We start from the raw sequence: 22,897 nt of genomic DNA on the forward strand, positions 1-22,897 counted from the left end.
GTGCTGTAACAAGCCTTCTGGTTTACTGCTGAGTGTGGTTTCCAAGCATAATCATCATCCAGCACAGAAAGGAGGTGATGTCTTTGATAGTGCTATGGTATTAGGAAAGGGTCTGCATTTGCGGGCTGTTGGAAAAATAGATGAACACACATTGCTAGTGCCAAAGCTCTTCAGACTAGAAGGAACAGATGAGGATTTTCTAGCATTAATGACATGCATGCCCTGCTGTGTGCAGGGGCTGCCCTGGGAACCAAACAAAAAAAGCTAATTTACTGTCATTGTACTTATTTTGAATGGCTTTGTGTGGACTGAAGATGTATTATAGTACTTCAGAGTTGGTGGTACATGGCTGTGCTGGGAAATAAATATTTTGGTACACGATCATAAAACATTCAGCAGTATTCTCCCACGGTACGCTGTGGAGGCTGGCTTCGTGGCTCTGAGGGTCTTGATGCTGGGCTGCAGCTCTTTTGCTCTACTTACAATGAGCTGCTTTATTAGCACTGCACTGGCCTATGTGATGTTAGAGACACCCAGAGACCAGGATAAAGTGACAGAATGATGTTTTTCTTTCCAGGTGATGTGGGAAATAAGCACTAGAGAATTTAAAATGTTACGCATCTTGAGCAAGGAAGACATGCTGTTAAAATAGAATAGATTTGTGGTAAGGAGAGGACAGTTAAGGTACCACTGGGATGAGACCTGTCAGTGTGATTGTTTGCTTTGGGTTCTACCTGCTCCAGAGCAAGTTGGGTTAATTGTTTCTGGAACTGGAAAAACTGTCAGAGGGATAGGTGCTAGAGAGCATTAGCTGTGGTTTGGTGAAATGGTAGAAGTGCGGAATCAATGGAAAAGTACCTGATTTTGTTGTCTCTAAAAAGATAAAAAGGCTGTTTGAGGGAAGCTCTTCAAGCTACCCCAAAAGAGGTATGAGTTACTGTCTCGTCTCCTGCATTGGCTCTGAGATACTTGGGTGGTCCCTGCTCCTATGGCTGCCTAGCAAGGCAGCTGCTGACTGTAGGCAAAGTAGTGAAATGTTTCTGTTTACACAGGAAAGTGGCCAATGCATGTATTTATAGTCATGATCATAGGTGAAAAATGTGACATTTTCTGATCGCTGTAAAACAGTTACTCCTCTGTTTTCTGGTTTCTGACTCTTATTTCTAATTTTATTTTCGCTAGTGGCAGCTGAAAGGGACCAAAGTATATGCAAAACTTTTGAGGTCATTTAAACAGTAAGAAGAAGATTTTTTGAAGAGGACTAGTCAAATATAGAGACAGCATCTATTTTGAAGGAACTCCTGTAACACTGCATGTTTGCTGCAATGTTTGGGTGCCTTCAAAACCCAGCTGACAGAGATCTGATTTAATACAGAATTGATGCCTGCTTCCTTGCTCCTTTTCTGATAAATTGGAAGCATCTGCAGTGTTGAGCTGCCAAGCTAAATAGTATTTCCCTTAAGCAGATCTCAAATACTGAATTATTCTTAGGGAATAGATGTGTTTGTAGATTTGTTAAGACTTTAAATGTTGAAATAATATTTAATGCCAAAAGAAACTCTGGTAGAAAATGTTAGCTGATAAATCTATTTTGATTAATTCATGTCCACTGAAAGAAACTGTTTAGTAAGAAATAAAAAAGAAAAAAACGCCCTGAAAGCATTCTTGGAGAGAAGAAATATGTCTCCAAGAATGTTCAAGTAATCTTTCTAACAGTCTCTAAAGAACAATTACATGGTCTGTGATATTGCTGGATGATATATTCAGCTTGGGAGACCACCCACTTCCTCCTCCTACCTCCTCATCCTCCTCCTCCCTTTTCTCCTTTTCTAGCTCCCAGCCCACAGAGTCCCGTAGCAGATTAAGCATCAACACTGTGATGCAATTTGGAGGCTGTTGTTTTTCCGAATCACTAAGTCGGTTTTATTCTGAGGACGAGCTTTGTTGCCACAACATCTGGTGAGGAGAAGCTGCCAGCAGCATTTACGCCGTGGATATCTGCTTTTACTGATTTTTTTTTTTTTTTTTTTTTTTGCTTGTCTGCATAAGGAATAAGAGCAAAGGAATGGAGACTTGCTTATTTATTCAAGCCTGTTTTCTTTAGCAAGAATTACCCACTTCTGCTAGTAGTGATTTAAAAACATAGTATGTGACAGTACATGGAGGCGTTTTCTTGCTTATTTACCTTCCAATTACACTGAAGACATGTTATGGTCCCCGAAATTTTCCTTATCCAACATGCGTGTAAGGCTGACGGCAAAGGGGTTGCTCCGAAACATTCGTCTACCTTCTGGCTACAAGAAAAGCACTGTTATATTTCATACAGGTTTGTGTGGTGTTTTTGGTGGTTTGTTTTTTTTAGTATGATAATTGAGAGCATGTATTGAGGGAATATCTTGTTTATTTCAACAGCAGCTTGTTTTAGCAAATAAAACCCACGCTGGGTATGAAAGTTTTTGGTTTTCATACAGGAGTCTGACTTTTAAGCAAAGTAGTTTCAAATTGTAAGTGTCTGTGTGCATGCACCCGTGCTGAGCTGCTCGTTTGGAAGATGTTTATTTGGTTTATGAAATGCCAATTGGAATTTTCTCTTTCCTTGCACGAGTCCAAAAACAGTATCAGGAAGTCTGTGCTATTAAATATTTATCTAATAATTTTAGTGATTATTTGCCAGGAGCGCTGTCTTTTCTATACCTTGATTGCGTGCGGGGCAGAAACAGGGAGGGAAGTGGGATGAATACAAGCTGTCGTGATGTGGCTTTCTGTCTGAGAGAAATATTTTAATACTTACATGTAGATTCTGCTGACATACATGTCATGTTAAATACATGTTATGTGCAAGCAGGACAAGCAAACTTTTATGCTCTACTTGTGTTGCTGCAAACCTAAAAAGTTTAGAGACACTCTAGTGTGTATGTGTCTAACCTTCCCTGCCACCCCCAAGATTTCAAAAAAAGAACCAAACATAAAACCCACCACAAAATTCTCAGCTGCATCTGACCTGATTTTCATCTTCAGTGGCAGGTAAAGCAAATAAAGCAAGTATCTGGAATGGGAACAAGATACGGAAGCTGAGCTTTGTGCCAGGACATACATGTGTTGTTTTGGTGGAGGGTGGCAGTTGTTTGTTTTAGCTAAGTTGCATGACATCTAGAGAAACTGATGGCAGCCTGCATGTTACATAAATTTTTTCCTCCACTGCACTATTCATAATTTTCTTGTTTTACGTAAGGAGGAGTGAGCAGCTACATAAACTAGTTCTGCAGAAGCTCTTCCTCTCAGGCATTTTCTTTCTGTCTCCAACAGCACCCTCTTTGCTTTTATTTTTTGGAGTTAATTTCTGCCAGTCAGCTTTCCTTCCTGTCCTGGCATTTCACATAGGAGCTTAAACCATTTGCCTTCTCATTACTTATCCTTGGCAAAGTATATCTGATTTCTGAGTTCCTTCTGGATGATAAATTCAGTTATGAACGTAATTCAGGCTGACTGTCAAACGTAATGTAGGCTTCTGTTTGCAGCTTGCTTGCATGGCTTTAAGCTAGGATTAAAATACCTTGATGCTAAAATTTTTTAGGTAAGGGACTGTTTGTGCGTATACCTACATCCTTGATGTTATTAACAGTGTGAAATTTCCACATAGTGCTTATTCCAGGGACAAAAATCCTAAAAGAGAGTGGAGGGAGATGAGGTTCAGTATTCCAAATGCTTGTTAACTGCTACTGAAATTTGTATAATTTCTAAAAAAATAAAAATAGTTGTCAGTGCATGTATCAAGGGAATTTCAGAATGATAAGAATCCATTTGTGGTTTGAATTTGACTGATGTGAAAGCAAAACCTGCCTGCAGGATGCCTCTGTTAAATATGGCATGTAAAATAGATGGCTAGCTCTGTATTCCAGTTAAGCAGCACTTCACTAAATAAGAACTGCTGAATAGACCTTTTGTGTGTTTTCCTCATGTGCAGCATGTACTGGTTAATGATATAGCATTGAAAGCTTGGAGGGGTTTTTGCCTAGTCTCCCCCTTCTGCTTCGCTGTCGCTGTGTCTTGTAGGAAGTCAGTGTGTTAGCAGAAAGCTGACCAGTGGTTAGCTAGAGCTGAATATACCAAAAAAGTAGGGCATCTGAAAACCAGGTCATATTCTGTCGTAGAGAGTGCAAGTATGTATAGATGCACTGTGGTTTTAGAAGCAGTGGAATGCATTGAAGCTTGTTAGTGATTATTTCAGGTTCGCTCAGCAACAGTAGTGGATCAGACAAGGTATTTCAGGTTCGCTCAGCAACAGTAGTGGATCAGACAAGGACAATGTATATCACAATTTCTTTTTTTGTTAAATGCCTGGAGGAGCCCTATTTGTTTTTGCAGCACCAGTATAAGTATCTTGCCTTGTAGTGGTTTAATTGGATTAAAATGACATGTGGCTTCTTTCTAAGGTCACAAAAGCAATGAGAAATAGAGTATAGTAGGGACTGTGTCAACAAATGAGGAGGGAGTAATTGAAAAAAAGAGTGACAGGGTCCACGTAGGAATGTGAATATGTATAAGCATTATGTAAGCAACGTTAAGTTCTGGTTTGGTGTAGATTGCACTCTTACTAAACATTTTAATGGATTTCGTGCTTTGCTCCCTTTCATAGTAACATAGACCAACCACCTCGTATGACAGTAGAGCATCCTTGAGGTACTTAATGATGGTTGTTGAAATGTAGAGTTTTAAAGTAGTCTAGAGCACAGATCAGGATGGATTCTTCTGTTACCATGTCCTGGCTGACAGCCTGCAGTGCAGTAACTTGGTGATGTTAGGATGTGAGCACTGTTGGGAGGAAGAGGCTAGAACTCACTCTTGGGTTTTCATTCTGACTTGAGGGTATTTTGCAGCGGCATGCCGCAGTTTCTTCACAGTATGTAGTATGGCTGGACATGCAGTTTTTAAGTTAGTCTAGGTAAGTCATTGCATTTATAGTTAAATGCATCTTTCAGCTGCTTATGTCTTGTCCATGTGGAGGTGTCAAAGTAATGAGAGTAATTCTGATACCTTGTAGCATAAGCATATGGCCTGTTCAGGAGAAACCAGATAAAATTGGATTTTTTTCCTAGGAATGGAATAAATCCAGAGGAGCTTTGCCATAAAATTTAAAGTGTTTCTTAAGGCCCTTCAGCTTCTTGCCTTGTGTCTTAACTTCCATCGCTGTGTGCTCTACGCTGCTTCAAGGTCATCAAATCCAGACTTCTTTTCTCCCTTTAAATGCAGGCGGACATTGAAGCATCATTTTTCTCAGCTACTGGAAGTATAGTGCACCTGCATTGTTAGCTGCATATAATGAGTATCCTCTACAGCAAAACAAAAACACTGAAATGCTTCAGGAAACGCTTTATTTACCCATCCTGTGACTTGTAAAACTTACTTGTAGTAACTGCAACAAAAAACTCAACGCTTCAGAACTGCATGAACATGATAGATACAAGTCAAGTGAATCAGTGTCTTTCAGAGGTGAAATGTAACATTTTCTTCCTTTATCAAACAATTAAGGCTTTTTAGCAAAGACTGACTAAAATGCTCTTATGCTTGTCATGCATCAATGGTGTGACAGAAGAAATCATCTCTGTATGATTCTGTATGAACTACCAGAGAAAGACATTCTTTTATCAGGGATTCAAAACAGTAATTTTGAGTTACTTAGTTTTGTCTTGCATACAGATAAAATTCTAGACAAGGAACTGGTTTTGCAAATGGAGGTCAAAGCTCTTGTTCAGAGTTTTTCAAGGATTGTATACTGAACTGTACTGTTGCTTTTGTGGTAAACTGTTCTCTCGGTGTTTTTCATCCAGCCCTTCTTGCTGCTCTTCCTCTTTCTCTTTTTCCCCTGAAGTGTACTTAGTGCTCTTGTCTTGCTATTGACTTTCATAGCTTACTAAACCTAGTTACTCCCTTACTAGCTTGGGAACAAGAGGTGTCTCAGAGGACAAACAGTAACTGATGTCATTTCAGCAATACTAATTTTAAAAATTTGCCTTTTGCCTTGCTAATAACAAGCAAAAATCACAGACCTGTTTATTTGAGCAGATTACATCCGTTTCCAATAAAATTTCTTCCCTATAAATTGTTTCAGATCACATTGCATACTATGGAATTACTTCTTCATATCATGAAGCAGTGTTATTAAAGGACTCTGAAAGCCTCAGGTGTTACGAGTTGCTCAACTGTTCATAAGCCTTTTTTTTTTTTTCTCTGCCTTGAAGAATAGCTGAAGTACTAATTAATGTCTGACACTACAGTTTAATATAGAACTGTAGAAAGAGAGCCAACACACTCAACTCTACTAAGTATTCTAAATCTAAAAATCTGCTGAAGAGGTATGATACAGGATGAGTTTGTTAAATATTTCTGTCACCTACCAAGGGAAAATATAGTTCAGAAGTAAAGCCAGCTTATTTATTCTGAACAAAAGAAGTTGAATAGCTGGAAACCATTTGTCTTGGGAGATTTTGCGTTTATTCAAGTTTCTGTAGAAGTCAATGAGGCTCTTTGCTCCTGACTTTATCTGTTCAAGACTGGGTACTAAATGACCTGCCTGATGTCCTTGTTTTCAGTCTTAATAGGTCATAGCTTCAGTAACATGTAAGTAATAGATAAATGGAGATTCTTATTTCCAGGTGGTAGGGCTCTGTGTTTTAGAGTTTGAAAGTATCATCTGTACTCAAGTCTTATCCAATTGATGTGCTTACGGTAGGTGTAAAATGAAGGTAATGCTAGTTCTTCTCAAAGCAAGCCTGGATAGCAGAAAGGGGCTGCTAAAAAAAACTCCAGAAACTCACCCCACCCCCCACCTCCAACCATACAAAAAACATGCCAAAGTCAAAGCAATAACCTATCTCTGATGTTAACGCTTAAACTGTGCATGTATTTAATAAGGCATGAAAATGAGGAGCTTTGCTCAAAAAAAAAAAAATCATGGAAGAAAGAACTGGACTGCTGTGAAAAGCAGATGCATGGCAACTTCTGTATTCTGGCTTCACTGTAGCGAGTGATGTTGGATTTTGTTATTCCTTCACTTAAATGGATTAATTGTATGTGAAGGATGGCTTCAAGTATTTGTCAACATGAAATAAGTAGAATTGCTACTTCCATCTCAGAATAAATTGGAGAGTAAATGTAAAAGCAAATTATCTCTGCTAATATCATTACATATTCTAAGTAAGCATTTGCTCCTGCTTGCTATGTCTAATAGGTGAAAAGGGTCTGGCTGCAACTTCTATTGCTGTGAAGCAGGTCGGAGTTTGAAAGGGATAGGCAGGTACAATTACACTTAAAAACTTGATTAACTTTTGAATTACTTAAGGGGATTTCCAGTGTGGTAAAACTCAACTTAAACTTTTAAAAGCTGCCTCTTCCAGTTTCGTAGCTTGTGCAGATGAATCTGTTACCATAGTAGGAATGGCTTGCAGTATTCAGACAAGTCATTACTACCTATTCCGTTTTTTTAATGTGAACTTTCTAAGGCATAAAGCAATAGCTATTTTGAGGAAAACTGTACTATGAAATTGCAGTGCTGGAATGCAATGTTTTAAATATTTTCAGCCACTTGCCTCACTGTTCTGTGGCATAGAAAACTGATTTGGGAGGGGGGTGAAGGCAAAAAAGTTCTTGCATCTTCCATTAATCAGATATAATTAACATTAAGCACTGTTCATCAAATATGATTAATGTCAGGTACTGTGGAGGCAGTACTGAATTGATTTGGACCACACTAACCACTCTCACTGCATTCAGTGGCAAGAGATGACAGTTTCTGTTTATAGATTGGCTGTTAATTTAGTGTTGTGTAATGAAGCAGTCTCCACTGTTTTTATTATTTTTAAAAAATTCTAATCCGTGAGTGGCATTACTCATATGAAGAACCTAGGTCCAAAGTTGATAATTTGATGCCTTTAGGAAAAGTGCTGGTGTTTCAAACCGCTCTTGACTGTTTCACCAAATATCTTACCAAAAGCTAACTTATTTGGAAGATTATTTGCAAGCAGACCACATCTCATGTGGCTTGTTTCTCCCCAGAACAAAATTCAGTGAAGGCTGCATTGGTCAAGCTGGCTAGCTTGCTGAGTTTACCTGTATCTTGGTGTGTTCTTCTGTAAACGTAGCTACTGTCTATGGTCCAGTGGAGTAGTGTTGTCATCAGAAAGATTTGATTGAATTAAACTTCATTTCTAAGAGGAGGCTAAACAATTATTTTTTACCATGATAATATGGTCAACTAGTGTTGCAGAATTATTAATTAATGATTTAGATTAGTTAGTAGTATCACCACGCCTTTCTAGCCATGTCCACCAGCAGTGCTTGTCCCCATTACCTTTTCCTGGTCATGGAGTATTGTTTTTGTTGTCTGTCCTACAAGGAGAAAAAAAGTAGCATTCGATCTTCTGAAAAAGGAATGCATCAGCAGTATAACTTACATCTTTAAACCTTCTTAAAAAAAATAATCCTATTCTATATAGCTGTCGATATACTCAAATGTTGAAATAACCCACCTGGAATAACCTGGTGTCTATCTGGCTGAGTTGTTTCGTTATAGTTGCTATTTATGCACCTTCCATTGGTATCTTCGTTACAGCTGTCTAATGGTTGTAGCAAGGCTGCTAGTAACCCTGGGTCCTGTGTTCAACTCCTGGTTAAAATTTTTGCTGCTACTTCTCATGGTAGTATGCTGGTTATACATTTATAGCAAGTAAAGGTTCTTCTTAAGGATGCTCATGTAAACAGTTTGTATGTGTTGTTATGGAAATACTTCAAGTTAGGCCGGAAATAGGACAGCTGGGAACATCTGTGGTGAAATTCTTTTAATGAATGCTCATCCTTTTCTTAAAGAGAACTAGCAGTCCTTCAGCAGAAAAGTCGGAGAAGTGTTACAAATATTACTTATTAATGACTTAATTTCTTTAATCGTATTTTTAGACTTGGATATTTCAGTGGCCTTCATTTTTACCTGTGTGAATATTGCTAATATCAGAATATGTAAACTTTTAAAAATGTTTTGTTTATATATATTATAAGAATAGACTTTTTGCTAAGCCTTTTCAAGTATTTTTAGTAGCGAAACAGGAATGTTGGAAATGCCTCCAGCAGAAGAGTGAATGAGCTTACTTGAAGTCAGTTGAAAATTATTCTACTCAAAATAAAACAGAAGGCTAGAAAACTTTGATTTTCTTAGACATAAGCATGGGCCGCTTGATGTATAACCAATATAAAATCAAGGGTCACTGATTTCCACAAATATTACTGTAAAATCCACCACCTGCTTAATTTGCTTATCAAATTAAGACATTTTGTCACTTAAAAAAGGTCCTAATATGAAATGAAAAGCATAACCCTATTAAACCTGTATTCTTGGGAAGGATCTCTCACCTAGGACTTGGGGTCAAGGAAGAGAAGAGGCATGTGTAATATGCAGTGAATATTTTTCTTGCTGCATTTGTTAGTGTCACAAGTAGAGGTGTTTGTAGTTAGAGATCTTGTGTAGGGATTAACCTCCCATAGGGGTTTTGGTCTTTGCGGTAAATGACAGGTATACCCCAGTGAACACTGCAGTTGCCTGAGGTATCAGCTTCTCAAGAAAACTTCTGTAGTCTTCTTTCCCTCCCTCCCTCCTCACCACCCAATTAAGCAAAAATGTAAATCTGCTGTCTTTGTAGTTGCTTGTTAGCTTAAACAGAAGAGACTCGGGGGAACGTTAAATGCAAAGAATGTTGTGGTGAATGTTTTAAACCTCCTCCACAGGAGCTGCTTGGTCTCCATAGCAGGCACGGCAAGCAGTCGCTTCTGGCAGGGAGTGCTGGTGCCTGTCGGGAGCCGCTGCCCAAGTGGTCTCTCCTTGCTCAGTTTGGTTGGGAGTCATTGGGAAGAGAAGTCCCTTAACTTCCAGCTGTGGTCAGCAAGCAGCAGCAGGACTGCACCTCTCAAAGGATGGAGACCTACTGTATCTTGTGGCTAATAAAAGCACTGAGTGCTGCCCTGTTCTGTTTTGTTTTCAGCTTGGGAAGATGTTTTCACGTGGGCTCTGTCGGGTTGTGCTCACGTTGCTCCTGAAACAATGGTGCGCAGTGTTCTAGGCACGTCCCTGGGGAGGCATCTTTGCTGCTTAATAACAGGAAAGCTGTTTAACATAACAGGAAATACACAAACAGGTCCTCAACGATGACGTGGTGACTGCCAGGAGCTGTGTAAGTGCATTTTGTGTGTCTTTTGGAAAGAGGATGTTTCCAGCAGCACTTAGAGCTGGCGTGGGGCACTTGAGATGCCGTATTTTCTGTCTTGCACTTGCATCAAAGCATGGAAGATTGACTTCACAAGGATGATTTTAACCAGCAGCAACTGAAGTGGTTCTGTTGAGTTGCAGTTTCATTCTGTTGACCAGCAAATTGTTTTTCACTGGCAGGGTAGCTTTAAAATACTGTTTCAAGGTTGATTTCAGACACATGTTCAGCTATGCTGCTGCCTCCTAAAATACACTTTCCTTAACATGTGAGCTTATTTCTAATTTTGGCAACTGCTTAAACTTTCCTTCATTCTGCAGAGACTTTACTTCATGATGACTGTGTTGATATGTTTAATCAAAAGGATTAATATATCGTACAGGTGCTTAAACTGTAAATTAGGATAGCAACATATGTAAAAGTAAAAATAACTCTATGTGAACCAAAGTAGTGGATGTGGATATGTGAAAATACCATTTCTAGTGCCTTAGAGAAACAGCACTGATCTAGAGTAACCCAGAGTCTTAACCAAGCTATGAAACAGTTGTAGAAATAGATAATCCTCTAGTTATATATAGAAAAAGTTTAATGCAACTTCCCTTATGTGATCTTCTAGATATGCCAGGGTAGTCCTCTGCAAATGGAGTAAATGTATGCCTCCGCTGTGTTGTGTGGAAATGACAGTATAGATTAACACTTTTTGCAAAGTAACAGGTTAATTTTCAGTTCTGGGAAAACGCCTAATTTGGGACTGAACCTGAATTCATCTAATGAATTCAGTGTCGCTGAGGAGGAGCAGCCTGCTGGGCTGCCATTTTGAGCTCTTATTAAAAACAAATCGAGATATTGATTGAAACAAGGTCATTGGGCGATACCATTGCAAACGATGTTTAAAATGCTACATTAGTGTTTTTCTGCATAGCTCCTGAGAGCTTGAGGACTGATTCTGAAGGAATTTGGGAAGTCGAACATTACTGTAAATTTTACTTTTATCAGTTAGTGTCCAGCCTGTAAGCTTAATCATGCCTATGTTGTCACTGAATTTTTATTAAATTTTTTTTGGTGTGTGTCCGTGGGCAAAATTCACACCCTAGCTTGGTCTCTGAGTTGTTTCATACTCCGTTTTATACTCACAAAATTTGTGACTTCTCTAAAAAGTGGATCTGTATGTACCAAAAAGAGAACTCGGATGTTAGCTGTTTATTTTGTAATTGGAAATTGCAAACTGCAGTCACGTATTTTATGAGGAAAATGTTAGAATTGAACTTTTAAGTGATCTTTTAGTAGATAAAGTATGATTATTCTGGATAACTTAGCACTGATTGTAGTGCTTCCTACATGCTTGAAGTGCCATCACCTTGCTTTTTGAAGAATATCATCGGTGAATTTGAGTCTAATCTGTTTTTATTTGTCTTTAAATGGATGTAGAGTTTCATAAACAGAGAAAGCTGCTGCTGTATACATCCAGAAACAGTTTTGGCACAAAGGCAATAATACAAAATATCACTAAGGCTCTGGAGGCTCTTTTGATTCCCACTGTCCGTCCTACTTTTTATTCCATAATATCCTTTAGGCAGCATTTCAGTGCCATGCTGAAGTCAGTGACATTTGTTGCAGTCATATAACATCATCTCATACTGGAATGGTTGAATAAATAGCTTCTGAGTTCAGAGTAAAAGCCACTTTGTCCTCTCCATCCAACACAGCTGCAGTTACTGTGCAAGAAATGATGTTGCATATTAATGTGCTAGTCTTGTTGTCAGAAATGTATTTTACTGGTCTTTTTTTTGTACAGTTGTTTGCAAGGAAGGATTATGGTTCCTTGCAAATTGCTGAGCTTCACATAGACTGTTACTCTAAAAGACTTTGAGCAGTTCAGAAAAATTTAGACAGAAATATCAAGTTCTTGAATCTAACATTAAGGCAAGCTAATACACATTCTGAGAGTTGACTAATCATGTGTTGGTTGTGAAGGAAGAATTGTTACATTGAATTACGGGCAGGCACAATCCACGAAGTGAAGTTCAGTGATTCAGTTAAAGTTCCAAATTAGTTCTGGGTGGGTTGGTTGGTTGGGGTTTTTTTTACCTTTGCAGCAAAGTGGATCTCCATAATACATAAGCAGAGAGAGACTTTCAAACTTAAAAGGCTTAATTCTGTATGTTAGAAGAATCCTGTTTGGATTTGTTTGGAGTTCTTTCTACAAATAGCTGTTAGGGTTGTTGGAGCCAAGTTTGATACATAGATGTAGAATAAACTTATGATGAAAAAAACTCAGTCTGTTAACTTCTTTTAGAATTGTAAGTAACAATGTTTTTCCCAGTTACTTGATGATTATCTCTAGCATACTTACATTGCTTGCCGGCCCTTTTGGAAGTAGTTGAAAAATAGTTAAGCTGTCTACATATGTGACTTCTCAAAACATAGGAGACTGCTGTCCGTGTGTGAGAGCAGAAGAGAAAAGTTATCAGCTAGCCCTTTAGTATCTGCATGAAATATGTGGCATGTAGAGAGATTATAGTCAGTGATTCAATGTACGTGAAGTCAGATGAAGCTTGAGCAGGAGGAAAAGGTATGAAAAAATGCAGGGGGGTGTTTTGTGGTAAGACTTGAGCAGTCTGGTGAAATGCCTTTTATGTCTAGGTAGCATTTACCTGACCTCTGCAAGGACTGGTGTAAATAGTTCTGGGAAGCTTCTTCCAGTCCTGTGTTTCTGATACTGAGCGTTGTAGGGTGGACTACGCTACTTAGGAAGGAATGAGTTGAAGCATTGCAACTCAGATGGCTTCTTCCCTTCTGGCTGTGCTTCAGCAACTTCACCCCTGATCGCATGTGAGCGCTGGGGTCTTCAGGAAGGCTGGAAAAGGAGAAAGGTTGTCTTGATGTCATTCTGCTCTCAGGTTTTGTGTGAGGCTTTCCTATGCATATGTGGATATGTAGTGGGTTTCTTCCTGTAACACCATACACATGCACACACACACTGTCCCCACTGAAGGTTTTTTCCTGGATGTGAAGGTACCCCATGTCTACGTATCTGCAGACCTGGAAGCTGGCAGCCCTGAGCGTATCTGAGAACAATGTGGAGGTAAGAAGAAGGGATCAGGATTTGCACTGGGGAGGCAATTAATGGGATCTAGGAAGGCCCTGCAGATGGTATGAACTAATCATGGTGGGATTCTCTGTCCTAGTAGACTCCGGGTCCTGACTTTGTAGACAGAGGCTGCAGAATGAAGGGCAAAAGTGCACCATGTCCTGTACTTGTGCTGAAGCAGTAGAGGGCACTAAACAACAAGGAGCAACTTCTTGTACAGGAGGAGGTGGAAATGGAAAGAAAAGGCAGTGGAGAGGAAATAAGAGCAGAAAGGAGTGAGGAGCATCAGTCTTCAGCATCACTCTGTGCTTGGTTCTTTGGGCAGGGGTGTGTTTCAGGAATGACAAGGCACAGCGGCAACTATAAGAAGGTATGCAGGAAAAAGAGGACTGCTTCAGATGCCTACTGACAGCAATACCTGAACTAGAAACTTAAACAGAATTGCTAACATCCAGTATAACAATTTTCTTCCTTGAAAACCTAGGGAATTCAAAGATTTAAGGTTGCCTGTGGCATATATGATGAACTGATGTAGCAAAATGCAAATGCCTAAACCAAAGGTAATAGATTGTGATACAGTTCACAAACTTTAACTTGGTCCTTACTAGCTAAGGCATCAGCGCACCACAACATATCCTCATGCAATTACTTTTCATCCTGTGGTCGGTTTTGTCCTTAAAAATGGATGGGTTTCTTCAGTGGGGTTTTTTTGGAGGTAGATGAAGAGTTGTTTTATTAGTGTAAATATGGCCCATCCCTCATATCAAAACATCCATGCTCTAGACTTTACATTATTAGTACAATAAACTAGTTCTACAGTTGTTCCCATCCTTTTCTTTTGCCTCAGACAGCGGTGTGTAGCACCGTGTAGTTAACTAGCATGTATTAGGCTTTGTCCTAATTCAGAACAAGCTAAGAAATTGAGCAGCAGTATTCTCGGTTATTTAGAAAATAACCAGAACAACCCTGATCCACTGGTAGTCTAGCTGGTGCATGTTAGAGTTGTCTTCTGTAAATTGCATAGCATTTCAGATTTTTTTATTTAGTTTGCAGTCATCTCTGATGTATGGTGGGCTAATACCTTCCTCTTCATAGTTGATGTGTGGCTCAGATTCATGCTTGATACATACTAGCTAGATGAAAAGCTAATTTGATTCTAGATGTTACAGTTCCAGTAAATGACTAAATATATTGTGAATGCAATGTTAAGACAAAATCACTTTGTGTGTTAAATGTTCTAATTTCAACTAGCGCTTCTCTAAGATAGGCCTGTGGTACACGAGGTAAAAAGTGTTACGGACGCAGTGCTGAGATTTCAGAGTATTAGTCAGGCTTACATGTGTACTATGCATTTAAACAGGCAAGACATCTCTCGGATACATTAATTACACACTTAACGTTCAAGTCTGGGACTCCTTTAAGTCCTTTGTAAAAGGTGACTTGTAAAGATTACCACTTTCCATCTGCTAGAAAACGTGGACTTTGCTATTTTGAAGAAGAGTTTTTACAATTCTTTCCTGCCATCATCACTGACTTTGCAAATGCACCACTACTGAGGTTGACAAAATGTGTGACCATTAGACATCATCTCACCTGATACTAACTTGGTCCTCATCAGGGCTGGAAAAGAAACAGCTACTGGTGAAATTACAAAGAAACATGTAACATTAAGTGTAGGGCACAGTTTTAAGAGTCTTGATCACCGGTCAAAACTTGCTCTTTAGAAAATGCACAAGCTGGTTGATCAGGCAGTTGCACCAATGACAGGTTGAGCTAACACTCATCTTTGTGCTTTAATTTTGGAAGCCACCAGCAATTTGGAAGGTAATGCATTTTGTCAGATGTAGTTTAGGTATCTTTACAAACATCATAATCAAGCTTCTTCCAAAGCTTCAGTATAAGATTAATGTAGGTTGTAAAACAGAAGTTACAATCTTCAGAAATGTGAGTGAGGCTAATGCAACATGGAGATTCTGTATGCTTAATCAGTACAGTAACAGATTATACCAAATTACTGACAAACGAAAATGTGTGTTGGTAACATGCTTCCTCTAGGGGGAAAAGCACTGTGTTCCAGGTGATCAGTAGTGCATGTGACAGTGTCCTAAAACAGTTGTACAAGCTTGAGAGCTGTATGCCATAGGACATGTTAAGGAAACAAAAGCACATTAGTGTTAATCACTCGGAAGGTATATTTTTGGTCGAGAAATACTGAGGTTTTAACGGATGGTTGATTTTAATAGGCACATACCCATAGGGAACCCAGTTCAAAGGCTGTCATGTGGGTAAGAGTTCGCTGGGGTAGGAACTGGAGAGATGACATGCTGAGGCTTATCTGGGAGCCTCAGTGCAATGTCACGCTTGGATTGTTGCTATTTGCTTGCCTTGGATTTGTGGCTGTCCTGGCACCTCCTGATTGCAGGGAGAGCACGTTCTCCCTCACAGAAAGGTGTCAGGGGCATGCTCATAACCCAACAGAAAAAGTCCAGACCATCACACTGTAGGGCAGAGGGTGTGCTGCACTCTGTGGGTTGTTACTTCAGAGCCTGAAAGGCATGAAGTACGTGTCAGGTTAACTGGCAAGGAGTAGACCGGCATCTGTTTTCAGAAGAACCCTTATGCAGAAGGAGTTAAGGACTGCTTGTGGTTGCCGAGCCTTTTGTGGAGATTGTGCGAAGGCTCACTCAGAAAGGTGTGCGGCTGGAAAATGGGCCTTGCTTGCTATCTCTTGGTGTCTTCCCAGTCACCTGTATTTGCGGGTTGTTTCTTCCACCCCTGGTTCTGTGTAAAGTATGCCATAACGAAACAGTGCTCTTGGCTCGTGCTCCGTTTGTTGTGCCAACAAGCAGGAAGCTTAATGAAAAGATGTATGTGGCATATTATAGTTTCTAGGTAACGGCTTTAGGCTGCAGGACTGTGGTATGGTCTGTAAACATTTGGGTTCTTACTCAATAGTCAGCATTGTAACGGACAGGGAAGCATTTGACATGCTAATAGGTTTTGCTTCAGAAGAGACTTGCTTCAACCAGCGTAAAACCCTGTGTGGCCAGTGCTGTAAGATATGTGTGTGTTGAGCGTGAGATTAAAACATTAAACAGGCATAGAGATCTTTGAAGTACGTAAATGCTTCAGAGATTTCCCTTTCCTTTTTGCTATCATGTGTTTAAGGAGACTATCCAGTTCTGTGGCTAGAAGCGAGGAGCAAAACGAATGGATTTAAAATGCTATATGGGGGCTAGAATTCAGTGCTATAATACTGTAAGTCAGCGGATGAGTTGGTATGGGAGGACAGGCACAGACTTCAGAAACAGTACTTCAAACTGAATGCCTGGAGTAGTATGTGATGATTCTGCGCTCCCCCTCCAGGCTGTACAGCATTTAAAATTGTATGCTGAAAAACCTTTGTACCCCTGCAAAGAAGGGCAGAGGGATTTCTGTGGTGTATGGTTTAATCCTGCTGAGTCAGTTTAAGCATCCAGGTCAGCTTTCACCTGCCTGCAGTTAAATTTTTTTGAGTTCCTGCAACTTTTTTAAAAGCCTCTGTGGTGGTGGTTGGTTGTTCTGTTCAGACCAGCTCGAAAAGTCTGATGGACAGCTAAAATAAGCTGGTATTCCTGGACAGGGACTAGTGCCTGACCTTAAGGGAAAGTCAGGAGGTCACAGCAAGAGTAAAGGAAAGGGAGAGCTGCCATGCTTCTTTAGAAAGTACTTAGTTGCCATCTTGGGCTTCAGACCATGTTGATGCATGGGGAGATGCAAGATGAGAAGTACTGTTTCTCTTTCCGCAGCTGCTTTGAGACAACCAGCTAAATAAGCAGCTAGCAGAGTTCCTGAGGTGCAGCATCTTAAGCATTTCAGTTAGGCAAATTGTCCAGGCACAGCTCTGAAAAATGAAGTCACTTTGCTGCAGACTAGAACGGGCTCATGACTGACATGCTTGAAGTGTGAACAGAGCAAGTTAGGGATGTCTGTGCCAGCCTATACAGACAGGCCTGAGGCAGAGCTTAGAAACAAAACATCACTTCTGCAGGAGTCTGTGTTTGTACAGTCACCAGCCTGGACTCTGAGAGGCACAGCAGGAAGGTGTGTGTTTGCCACTTGCCAAGCTGGATGCAGTCAAAAATTACAGTTGACCAAGCTGTGGAGCAGCTGCAGGTGTTGGAAGACTTCCATCCATGTCTGGCCTGTCAGGCCCTCTGCAGACACTGCTAATTGGGTTTTGTGACTCCTTTCCCTGTATATTTGAATCTGCTTCCTGCATTTAGGGCTCAGAGCAGGAGTCTTGAAAGAATTTAGGCTGTTAATTTACAGCTAGCTAAATTTCCAGGTCCTCTCAAAGATAATGTATGTACCGCTGCAGATTAAACTCGAGCTTCCTTATTTGTACGGGTCTTAAGTCTCCCTCTGTCAGATGTCATAGCTTGGTACAAGGCAAACTTTAAAATCAAAGCAGTGAGATCGAATGGTTCTGAAGTCTTTCTGTTGCATTGCTTGAATAGCTTGTACGCATTGTGGTAGGGGAGGACGGCAGGAGAACTATAGGGGTTTTTGAGGCTTCAGAACTGGCTGTGTAAAGATTAACATACAGGGCAAAGTTGTGTACTTGCTGATGGGCCGGTTCAGATGCAAGACTGAGATTTGAAAACTCCTTAAGGAAAAACCCCAGAATCGGATGCATGGGTCACGCAGTACTGCCTCAATGGGACTGGCTCGCTTACAGGAGGAAAAGATAAAGCATCTAGAGAAGAGGTCAGCAGTGCAGGCCTCTGTTCTTCAAGCTCTAATAAAAACAGGTGGACCTTCAAGTTTACTTCAGTGTTTATCAGTGTATTTGGAGAGATTTGATCCAACTCAAAACTCCACTGAACACAGTTAGCTAAAATGTTTAATGACTGTTAATATTGTACAGGATACACATTTTGTACTGCTTTCCATAACCTGGTTCAGTGTGTCTTGTGGGGTGCGTTGCCAGCATTTCCTTACTTTTATTTCAATATTTTAGTTTTAACTTGGCTAATTTCATAAATATGAGTATATATCTAGTCTGCAAGAATATACTCTTGTCCAGGTGTTCTTTCCCATTATGTGTAGCTTCAGCTCTATTCTGTACCACGCTTTGTTCTTACTCTTTTTCCATTTTTGGTTTGGTCTTTCTCCTTTCAAGAAGTCCAAGGGGTGGGGAGGGTTTTTTTGTGGATCGGTGGTTTTGTGAGTTTGTTTTTTGGTTTTTGGGGGTTTTTTTGTTGTTGTTGTTGGGGTAGTGTGTTCAGTTACCAATTACAACTAGGTCTGAAATAGACTTCTTAAAAAAGGGAAAAGTCAACATATAGATGCAAGTAGATTCTTCCTCTTTCATGTTTGGGAAGTGAAAATACCTGGTTGCTGTTTTCAGTCAGACTCCAGTCCTAGTTGTACAAACTAGTCAGTCTCACAGAACATGAAACCACCCTGAAGGTCAAAGTAGTGGATTTTTTTTTTTGTATGAATCACTGTAAGCTTTGTCTAAATTCTTTTATTTAATATTTCAAATGTACTGTATTACTTAACACTGTCAAATGTAACTTACTGTGGTTTAGTGAGTTTCTATGCTGACTTCAGAACTATACATGGGGCTTTCCTCAGATGTTTTAACTTCGTGTATTTTATTCTAATTTTAGAGCTATAGAAATAGGGATGTTTTGTGTTTGCTGGTAGCTAATTGTGTAAAAGATTTCTGTGTTTCTGTAAAGCAAAAGAAATACTTTAAAAACAAAACAAAAGACCCCAAACCCCCCAGCATACCCCACCCAAACAGACCAGATTTTGTTTAAATAAGACTTTCTTTGTTTTGCTCTAATCATTAATTTACTCTTGAGAGGAAGTCCTTATCAGTGTTTCATTTCTGTTTGTCTATGAAATCAGGAGGGTTTTTCCTAAACAGGAGAAAACATTAAGGTACTTGAGATGTATCAACGATAGAGGTGTCTCAGCTGGAGTAGAAGCTGAGGTAAAGCAGCAGAGACTGATAATTCTGAGACAAGTTCTAGGTTGGGAAACTTGTGTATTGATGAAAGCTATTGTCCATGTGTCACTAGCTACTAGGTATTCCTTCTGAGAGGTTATAAAATTCAGAGCAGCAGCAACCTCTGTAGACTTTCAATTTGCTTTGTAGTATCTACCCACAAGTTTAATTATAGGTGAGATTTTAGAGTGTCTCCCAGAGTGGAGAAAAGTAATTGAAACCTGCCTGGAAGCTATGTGAGGAGGATGATGTTTACAAATCCCCAGAGTCCTTTGTGATCGGACCTTTTAGTTTGAAGAAGGAATGTACCAAACACATTGATTTACACTCTGGATGGAATGAATGTATGCAACAGAGCAAGAGACCAGTTTCCAAGGTCAGCTTTTCTTCAGTTATAGCATTGTAGCAGAGGGCACTTGGCAATTGTGATGGGTGCACAGACGTGTAGAAAGGAGGCTGAAGCCTTTGAATTTGGTGATGTTGGACAGGAGTGACAATTGCAGCACCTAGTTTAGTCACCTGAGCTTTGTCAGCTAGGCTTTTCGATGTAGCTTATAGAGAAAAGCTTCCCTCAAGCCCTCCTTGATCCCAGTTAGGATTCTGCTCTGAGTCACTGTCTGGAGGAGCCTGTTCCTCTAGGGAGGAACCAAGAGGTACACCTGGTTGGATATACCCACATTTTTTTTTAATATTTGTTTACCCCAAAACCATCACTTACTCCCCCCCCCCCCCCAGCTGAAATCACTACATTCACTCTTCATGGAATTACACCTTTAAAATCACCAGAAAATAGAACTTATGACGGATGGCACTTTGAGCTGTTCCCCTTAGTATAAACAAAGGATCTGTGTTGGCTACCAAAAGCTGCCAGGAAGATTAAGATCTTGGATAGTTACATCTATGAGCCGAGTGAATACCTTCCCTCTCACAAATGGAACCTACTTGTTGTCCACCTGTATCATAACTGAACCAGTGAAAATCAGTTCAGCTCGATTCTTATTTGTTGCCAGGGCGTATCTGACAAGGTCTCTGCAAGTGCTTCACCTGTGTTTGTGAGATTTTTAGGAACCACTAAGGTATGGTGAAGATTGGAATGAAGTGTTACACTGCTGAGCTGAATTACTGCAGGTGTTGGTCTGGGGGTGCAGAAGTATTGCTAGTGCTTATACCTGGCTCTCTTCACCTACCTAAATCTTCTGCAAAGATGTTACATGGATTCAAACTTCAGGTTGTGCTTCTGCAGTCAGGTCTTCAGTGGTATGAGAATAACTCTCAGGATAGCTATACAGCTAGAAATGGGGCAAGGGGGGAAGAAGCTGCAGCCTGTAGTTGTGCTAGGGAAATCCCATCGGAAAGCCCATGTGTGACTGCCTGGCAGGTGATACAGAGACCTGGAAAAAAGCTCCACCATAGGTGGTGTGTCCACCAGAGCTGTGATAACCCCTGTGATAGCAGGACAGTTGGGGGATATCTTCAAGTCATGAGATGGTCTGTGTGAAGGATGTGTCTCTGATACCTTCCTGGTCCCATGAGTGTGTCTGGACTAGTGTAGGAGGCAAACTGGCAAGCGAGCAGTAAACTTTTATTGCAAGTGGGACTCCTCAAGATTAGCTTTTTGGCCAGCAGTACTGTGGTGAGCTGGAAATCCTGCATCTGCTGGCATTCTTAGTGATGCTTCCCAGCCCAAACCAGTGGTGGTGGGGTTATTGCAGTTTTGAACAAATAGCATAGGCCCTCTGTTCTGGGGTGTCTGTAGGATCATGACTGTCTCCAAAAGCATCCTGGAGCCATGGCAGGGCCAAAGGTGTGGTGTAAAAGTTCTCCTGGGCTCCAGCTTTTGTGCTGCTCCAAGTTCCACTCTGCTGGGTATTGTGCTGAATACCAACTCACCTCTTTGAAGGCAGACTGACGCCTTCTGTAGACCAAGGTCTATGTTGTGTTGGTCATTTTTTCCAAAGTTAATCCAATGACTGGGTAACTAAATTACTGTCTAACAAAACAGCTAACAGCCTTGTGTTATTAATCTACCTGTTTTTACGTGGCACCTAGACCTGTTACAAGCTCTGTGCTTAAAAGTAAGAAGCCTTAGCTTTTACAGAGAGAAGTCACACTCTGATCTGGTAGCTAAAAGGCTTTGGCTACTGCCAAAAGTATCTCATTGGTTGGTCTTCCTATATTGCTCTGGTAACTGTTTATTTTTTGTGGACTAGAGGGCTTCCTCAGGATCTGGGTTCTTCCAAAGACTGCTGAAAGAGCATTGCAAGCTGTGGGAATGAGGAAGGTGTGCAGTGGGAGTGGGGCAATGTCCAACGTGTTCACAGATGTACTCCTGAACCCTCACTGCAAACATTAGCAGAAGGACAGGTGCATAATCACCTTGTTGAATATACAGCTGAAATAACTAAGTGCAGTTGAACTGTCTGGGTTTCACCTCCTGCAGGCAATCCAAGCTCCTTTTGAGCTTTTGTGTTGGAAAGGAAGGGTGCGCTGTGTCCTTGCACACTGTTTAGCTGTGTTGCAAGAAACCTGGTTACTGATGCCCAGGCATACTTTGATTGATGCACAGATCAAATGACTGTTGGGAGTGGCTTTTGGCGTGACGTCCCACGTACAATGATGTCAGCAAAAGATTTTAAAAAATTCAGGTGTGGCATAATCTGCCAATTACACTGATTAGTGCTCTGGCTGAATCCTGAGAAGGAGCTCTAGCTCTAGAGCTTTGCTTATTATTTTACTTAGTGCCTTTGTCTCACGTTGTACTAGACTTTTACCTAGTACCTTCACTGCGGCACGCTGTAAATTGAGGTAGGATACCATACCAAGGGCTATGTGCTAGCTCTCTTGCTATCCAGGGAAATCTGCTACCAGCTCACAAATGTCTCTGGCAGCTTGGAAGCTGTGACACTGGAAGAGGTCCTGCGGCTCCCGTGGGGTCGGAATGGAGTGCCTCGCTGCTCTGTTGGCAGAAGTGAAAGCTAGCCAGGAGGCGATGCAGGCTGGACAGAAGGAACTAAAGCACGATGTGGAAACATCTCAAAAGGAAATCAGAACAGTGTTAGCACTGCAGAGGAGCCAGCAACAGGTGAAAGAAGATCTGCAAGCAGAGGTGAAGTCCAGTCACTTGGATATAAGAACTGTGCTTGAGGAAATCCAGCGAGTAAGAGAAGAAATGGCAACTCGATTAAATACACAGGCTGATCTGGTCTTACTGATCAAAGAAGTGAGCACCAATTTAACATGTGTAGACAAGGCTTTCCAGAAAATGGAGGAGAGGCAGAAAGTTTTTACCAGCATGCATCTTCCTACAAGAGAAAATATTGAGCAAGGATTTTTCTTTGACAGATGCTTACACGAGACACACACGGGTTTTGAAAAACCTGTGGAAGCTAACAGTTTGGATGAGGAATGTGAAAAGAAGGTGCTTAGGGGTAAGGCAACGGTGACTTCAAAAGCATGGGGACAAGTGAGGTGGTCCCTACTTGTGCTTATTTAGTAGTTTGTTTGGGCTGTCTGGAATGCTTTTAAGAAATGTATATATTTTTTTTAAATTGAATTTCT

The 22,897-nt window shown here is 40.6% G+C and overlaps 1 protein-coding gene across 8 annotated transcripts in view; it reads left to right on the forward strand.

Annotated features, from left to right (window-relative positions):
• The window catches only part of MTUS1 (microtubule associated scaffold protein 1), a 130,658-nt gene that overhangs the window by 72,783 nt on the left and 34,978 nt on the right, over positions 1–22,897 (forward strand). Inside the window, exon 1 of one of the 8 annotated variants that reach the window (XM_037382137.1) lies at positions 1,863–2,326. The exons of the other annotated variants lie outside the window; for them this stretch is intronic. Coding sequence (XP_037238034.1) covers positions 2,206–2,326 — 121 coding nt within the window. The 5' untranslated portion in view covers positions 1,863–2,205. Of the gene's footprint in view, positions 1–1,862; positions 2,327–22,897 lie in introns of those variants that run through there. 8 annotated transcript variants of the gene reach the window in all.

This window comes from Falco rusticolus, chromosome 1 (genome assembly GCF_015220075.1).
Source record: "Falco rusticolus isolate bFalRus1 chromosome 1, bFalRus1.pri, whole genome shotgun sequence".
Classification (NCBI taxonomy): domain Eukaryota; kingdom Metazoa; phylum Chordata; class Aves; order Falconiformes; family Falconidae; genus Falco; species Falco rusticolus.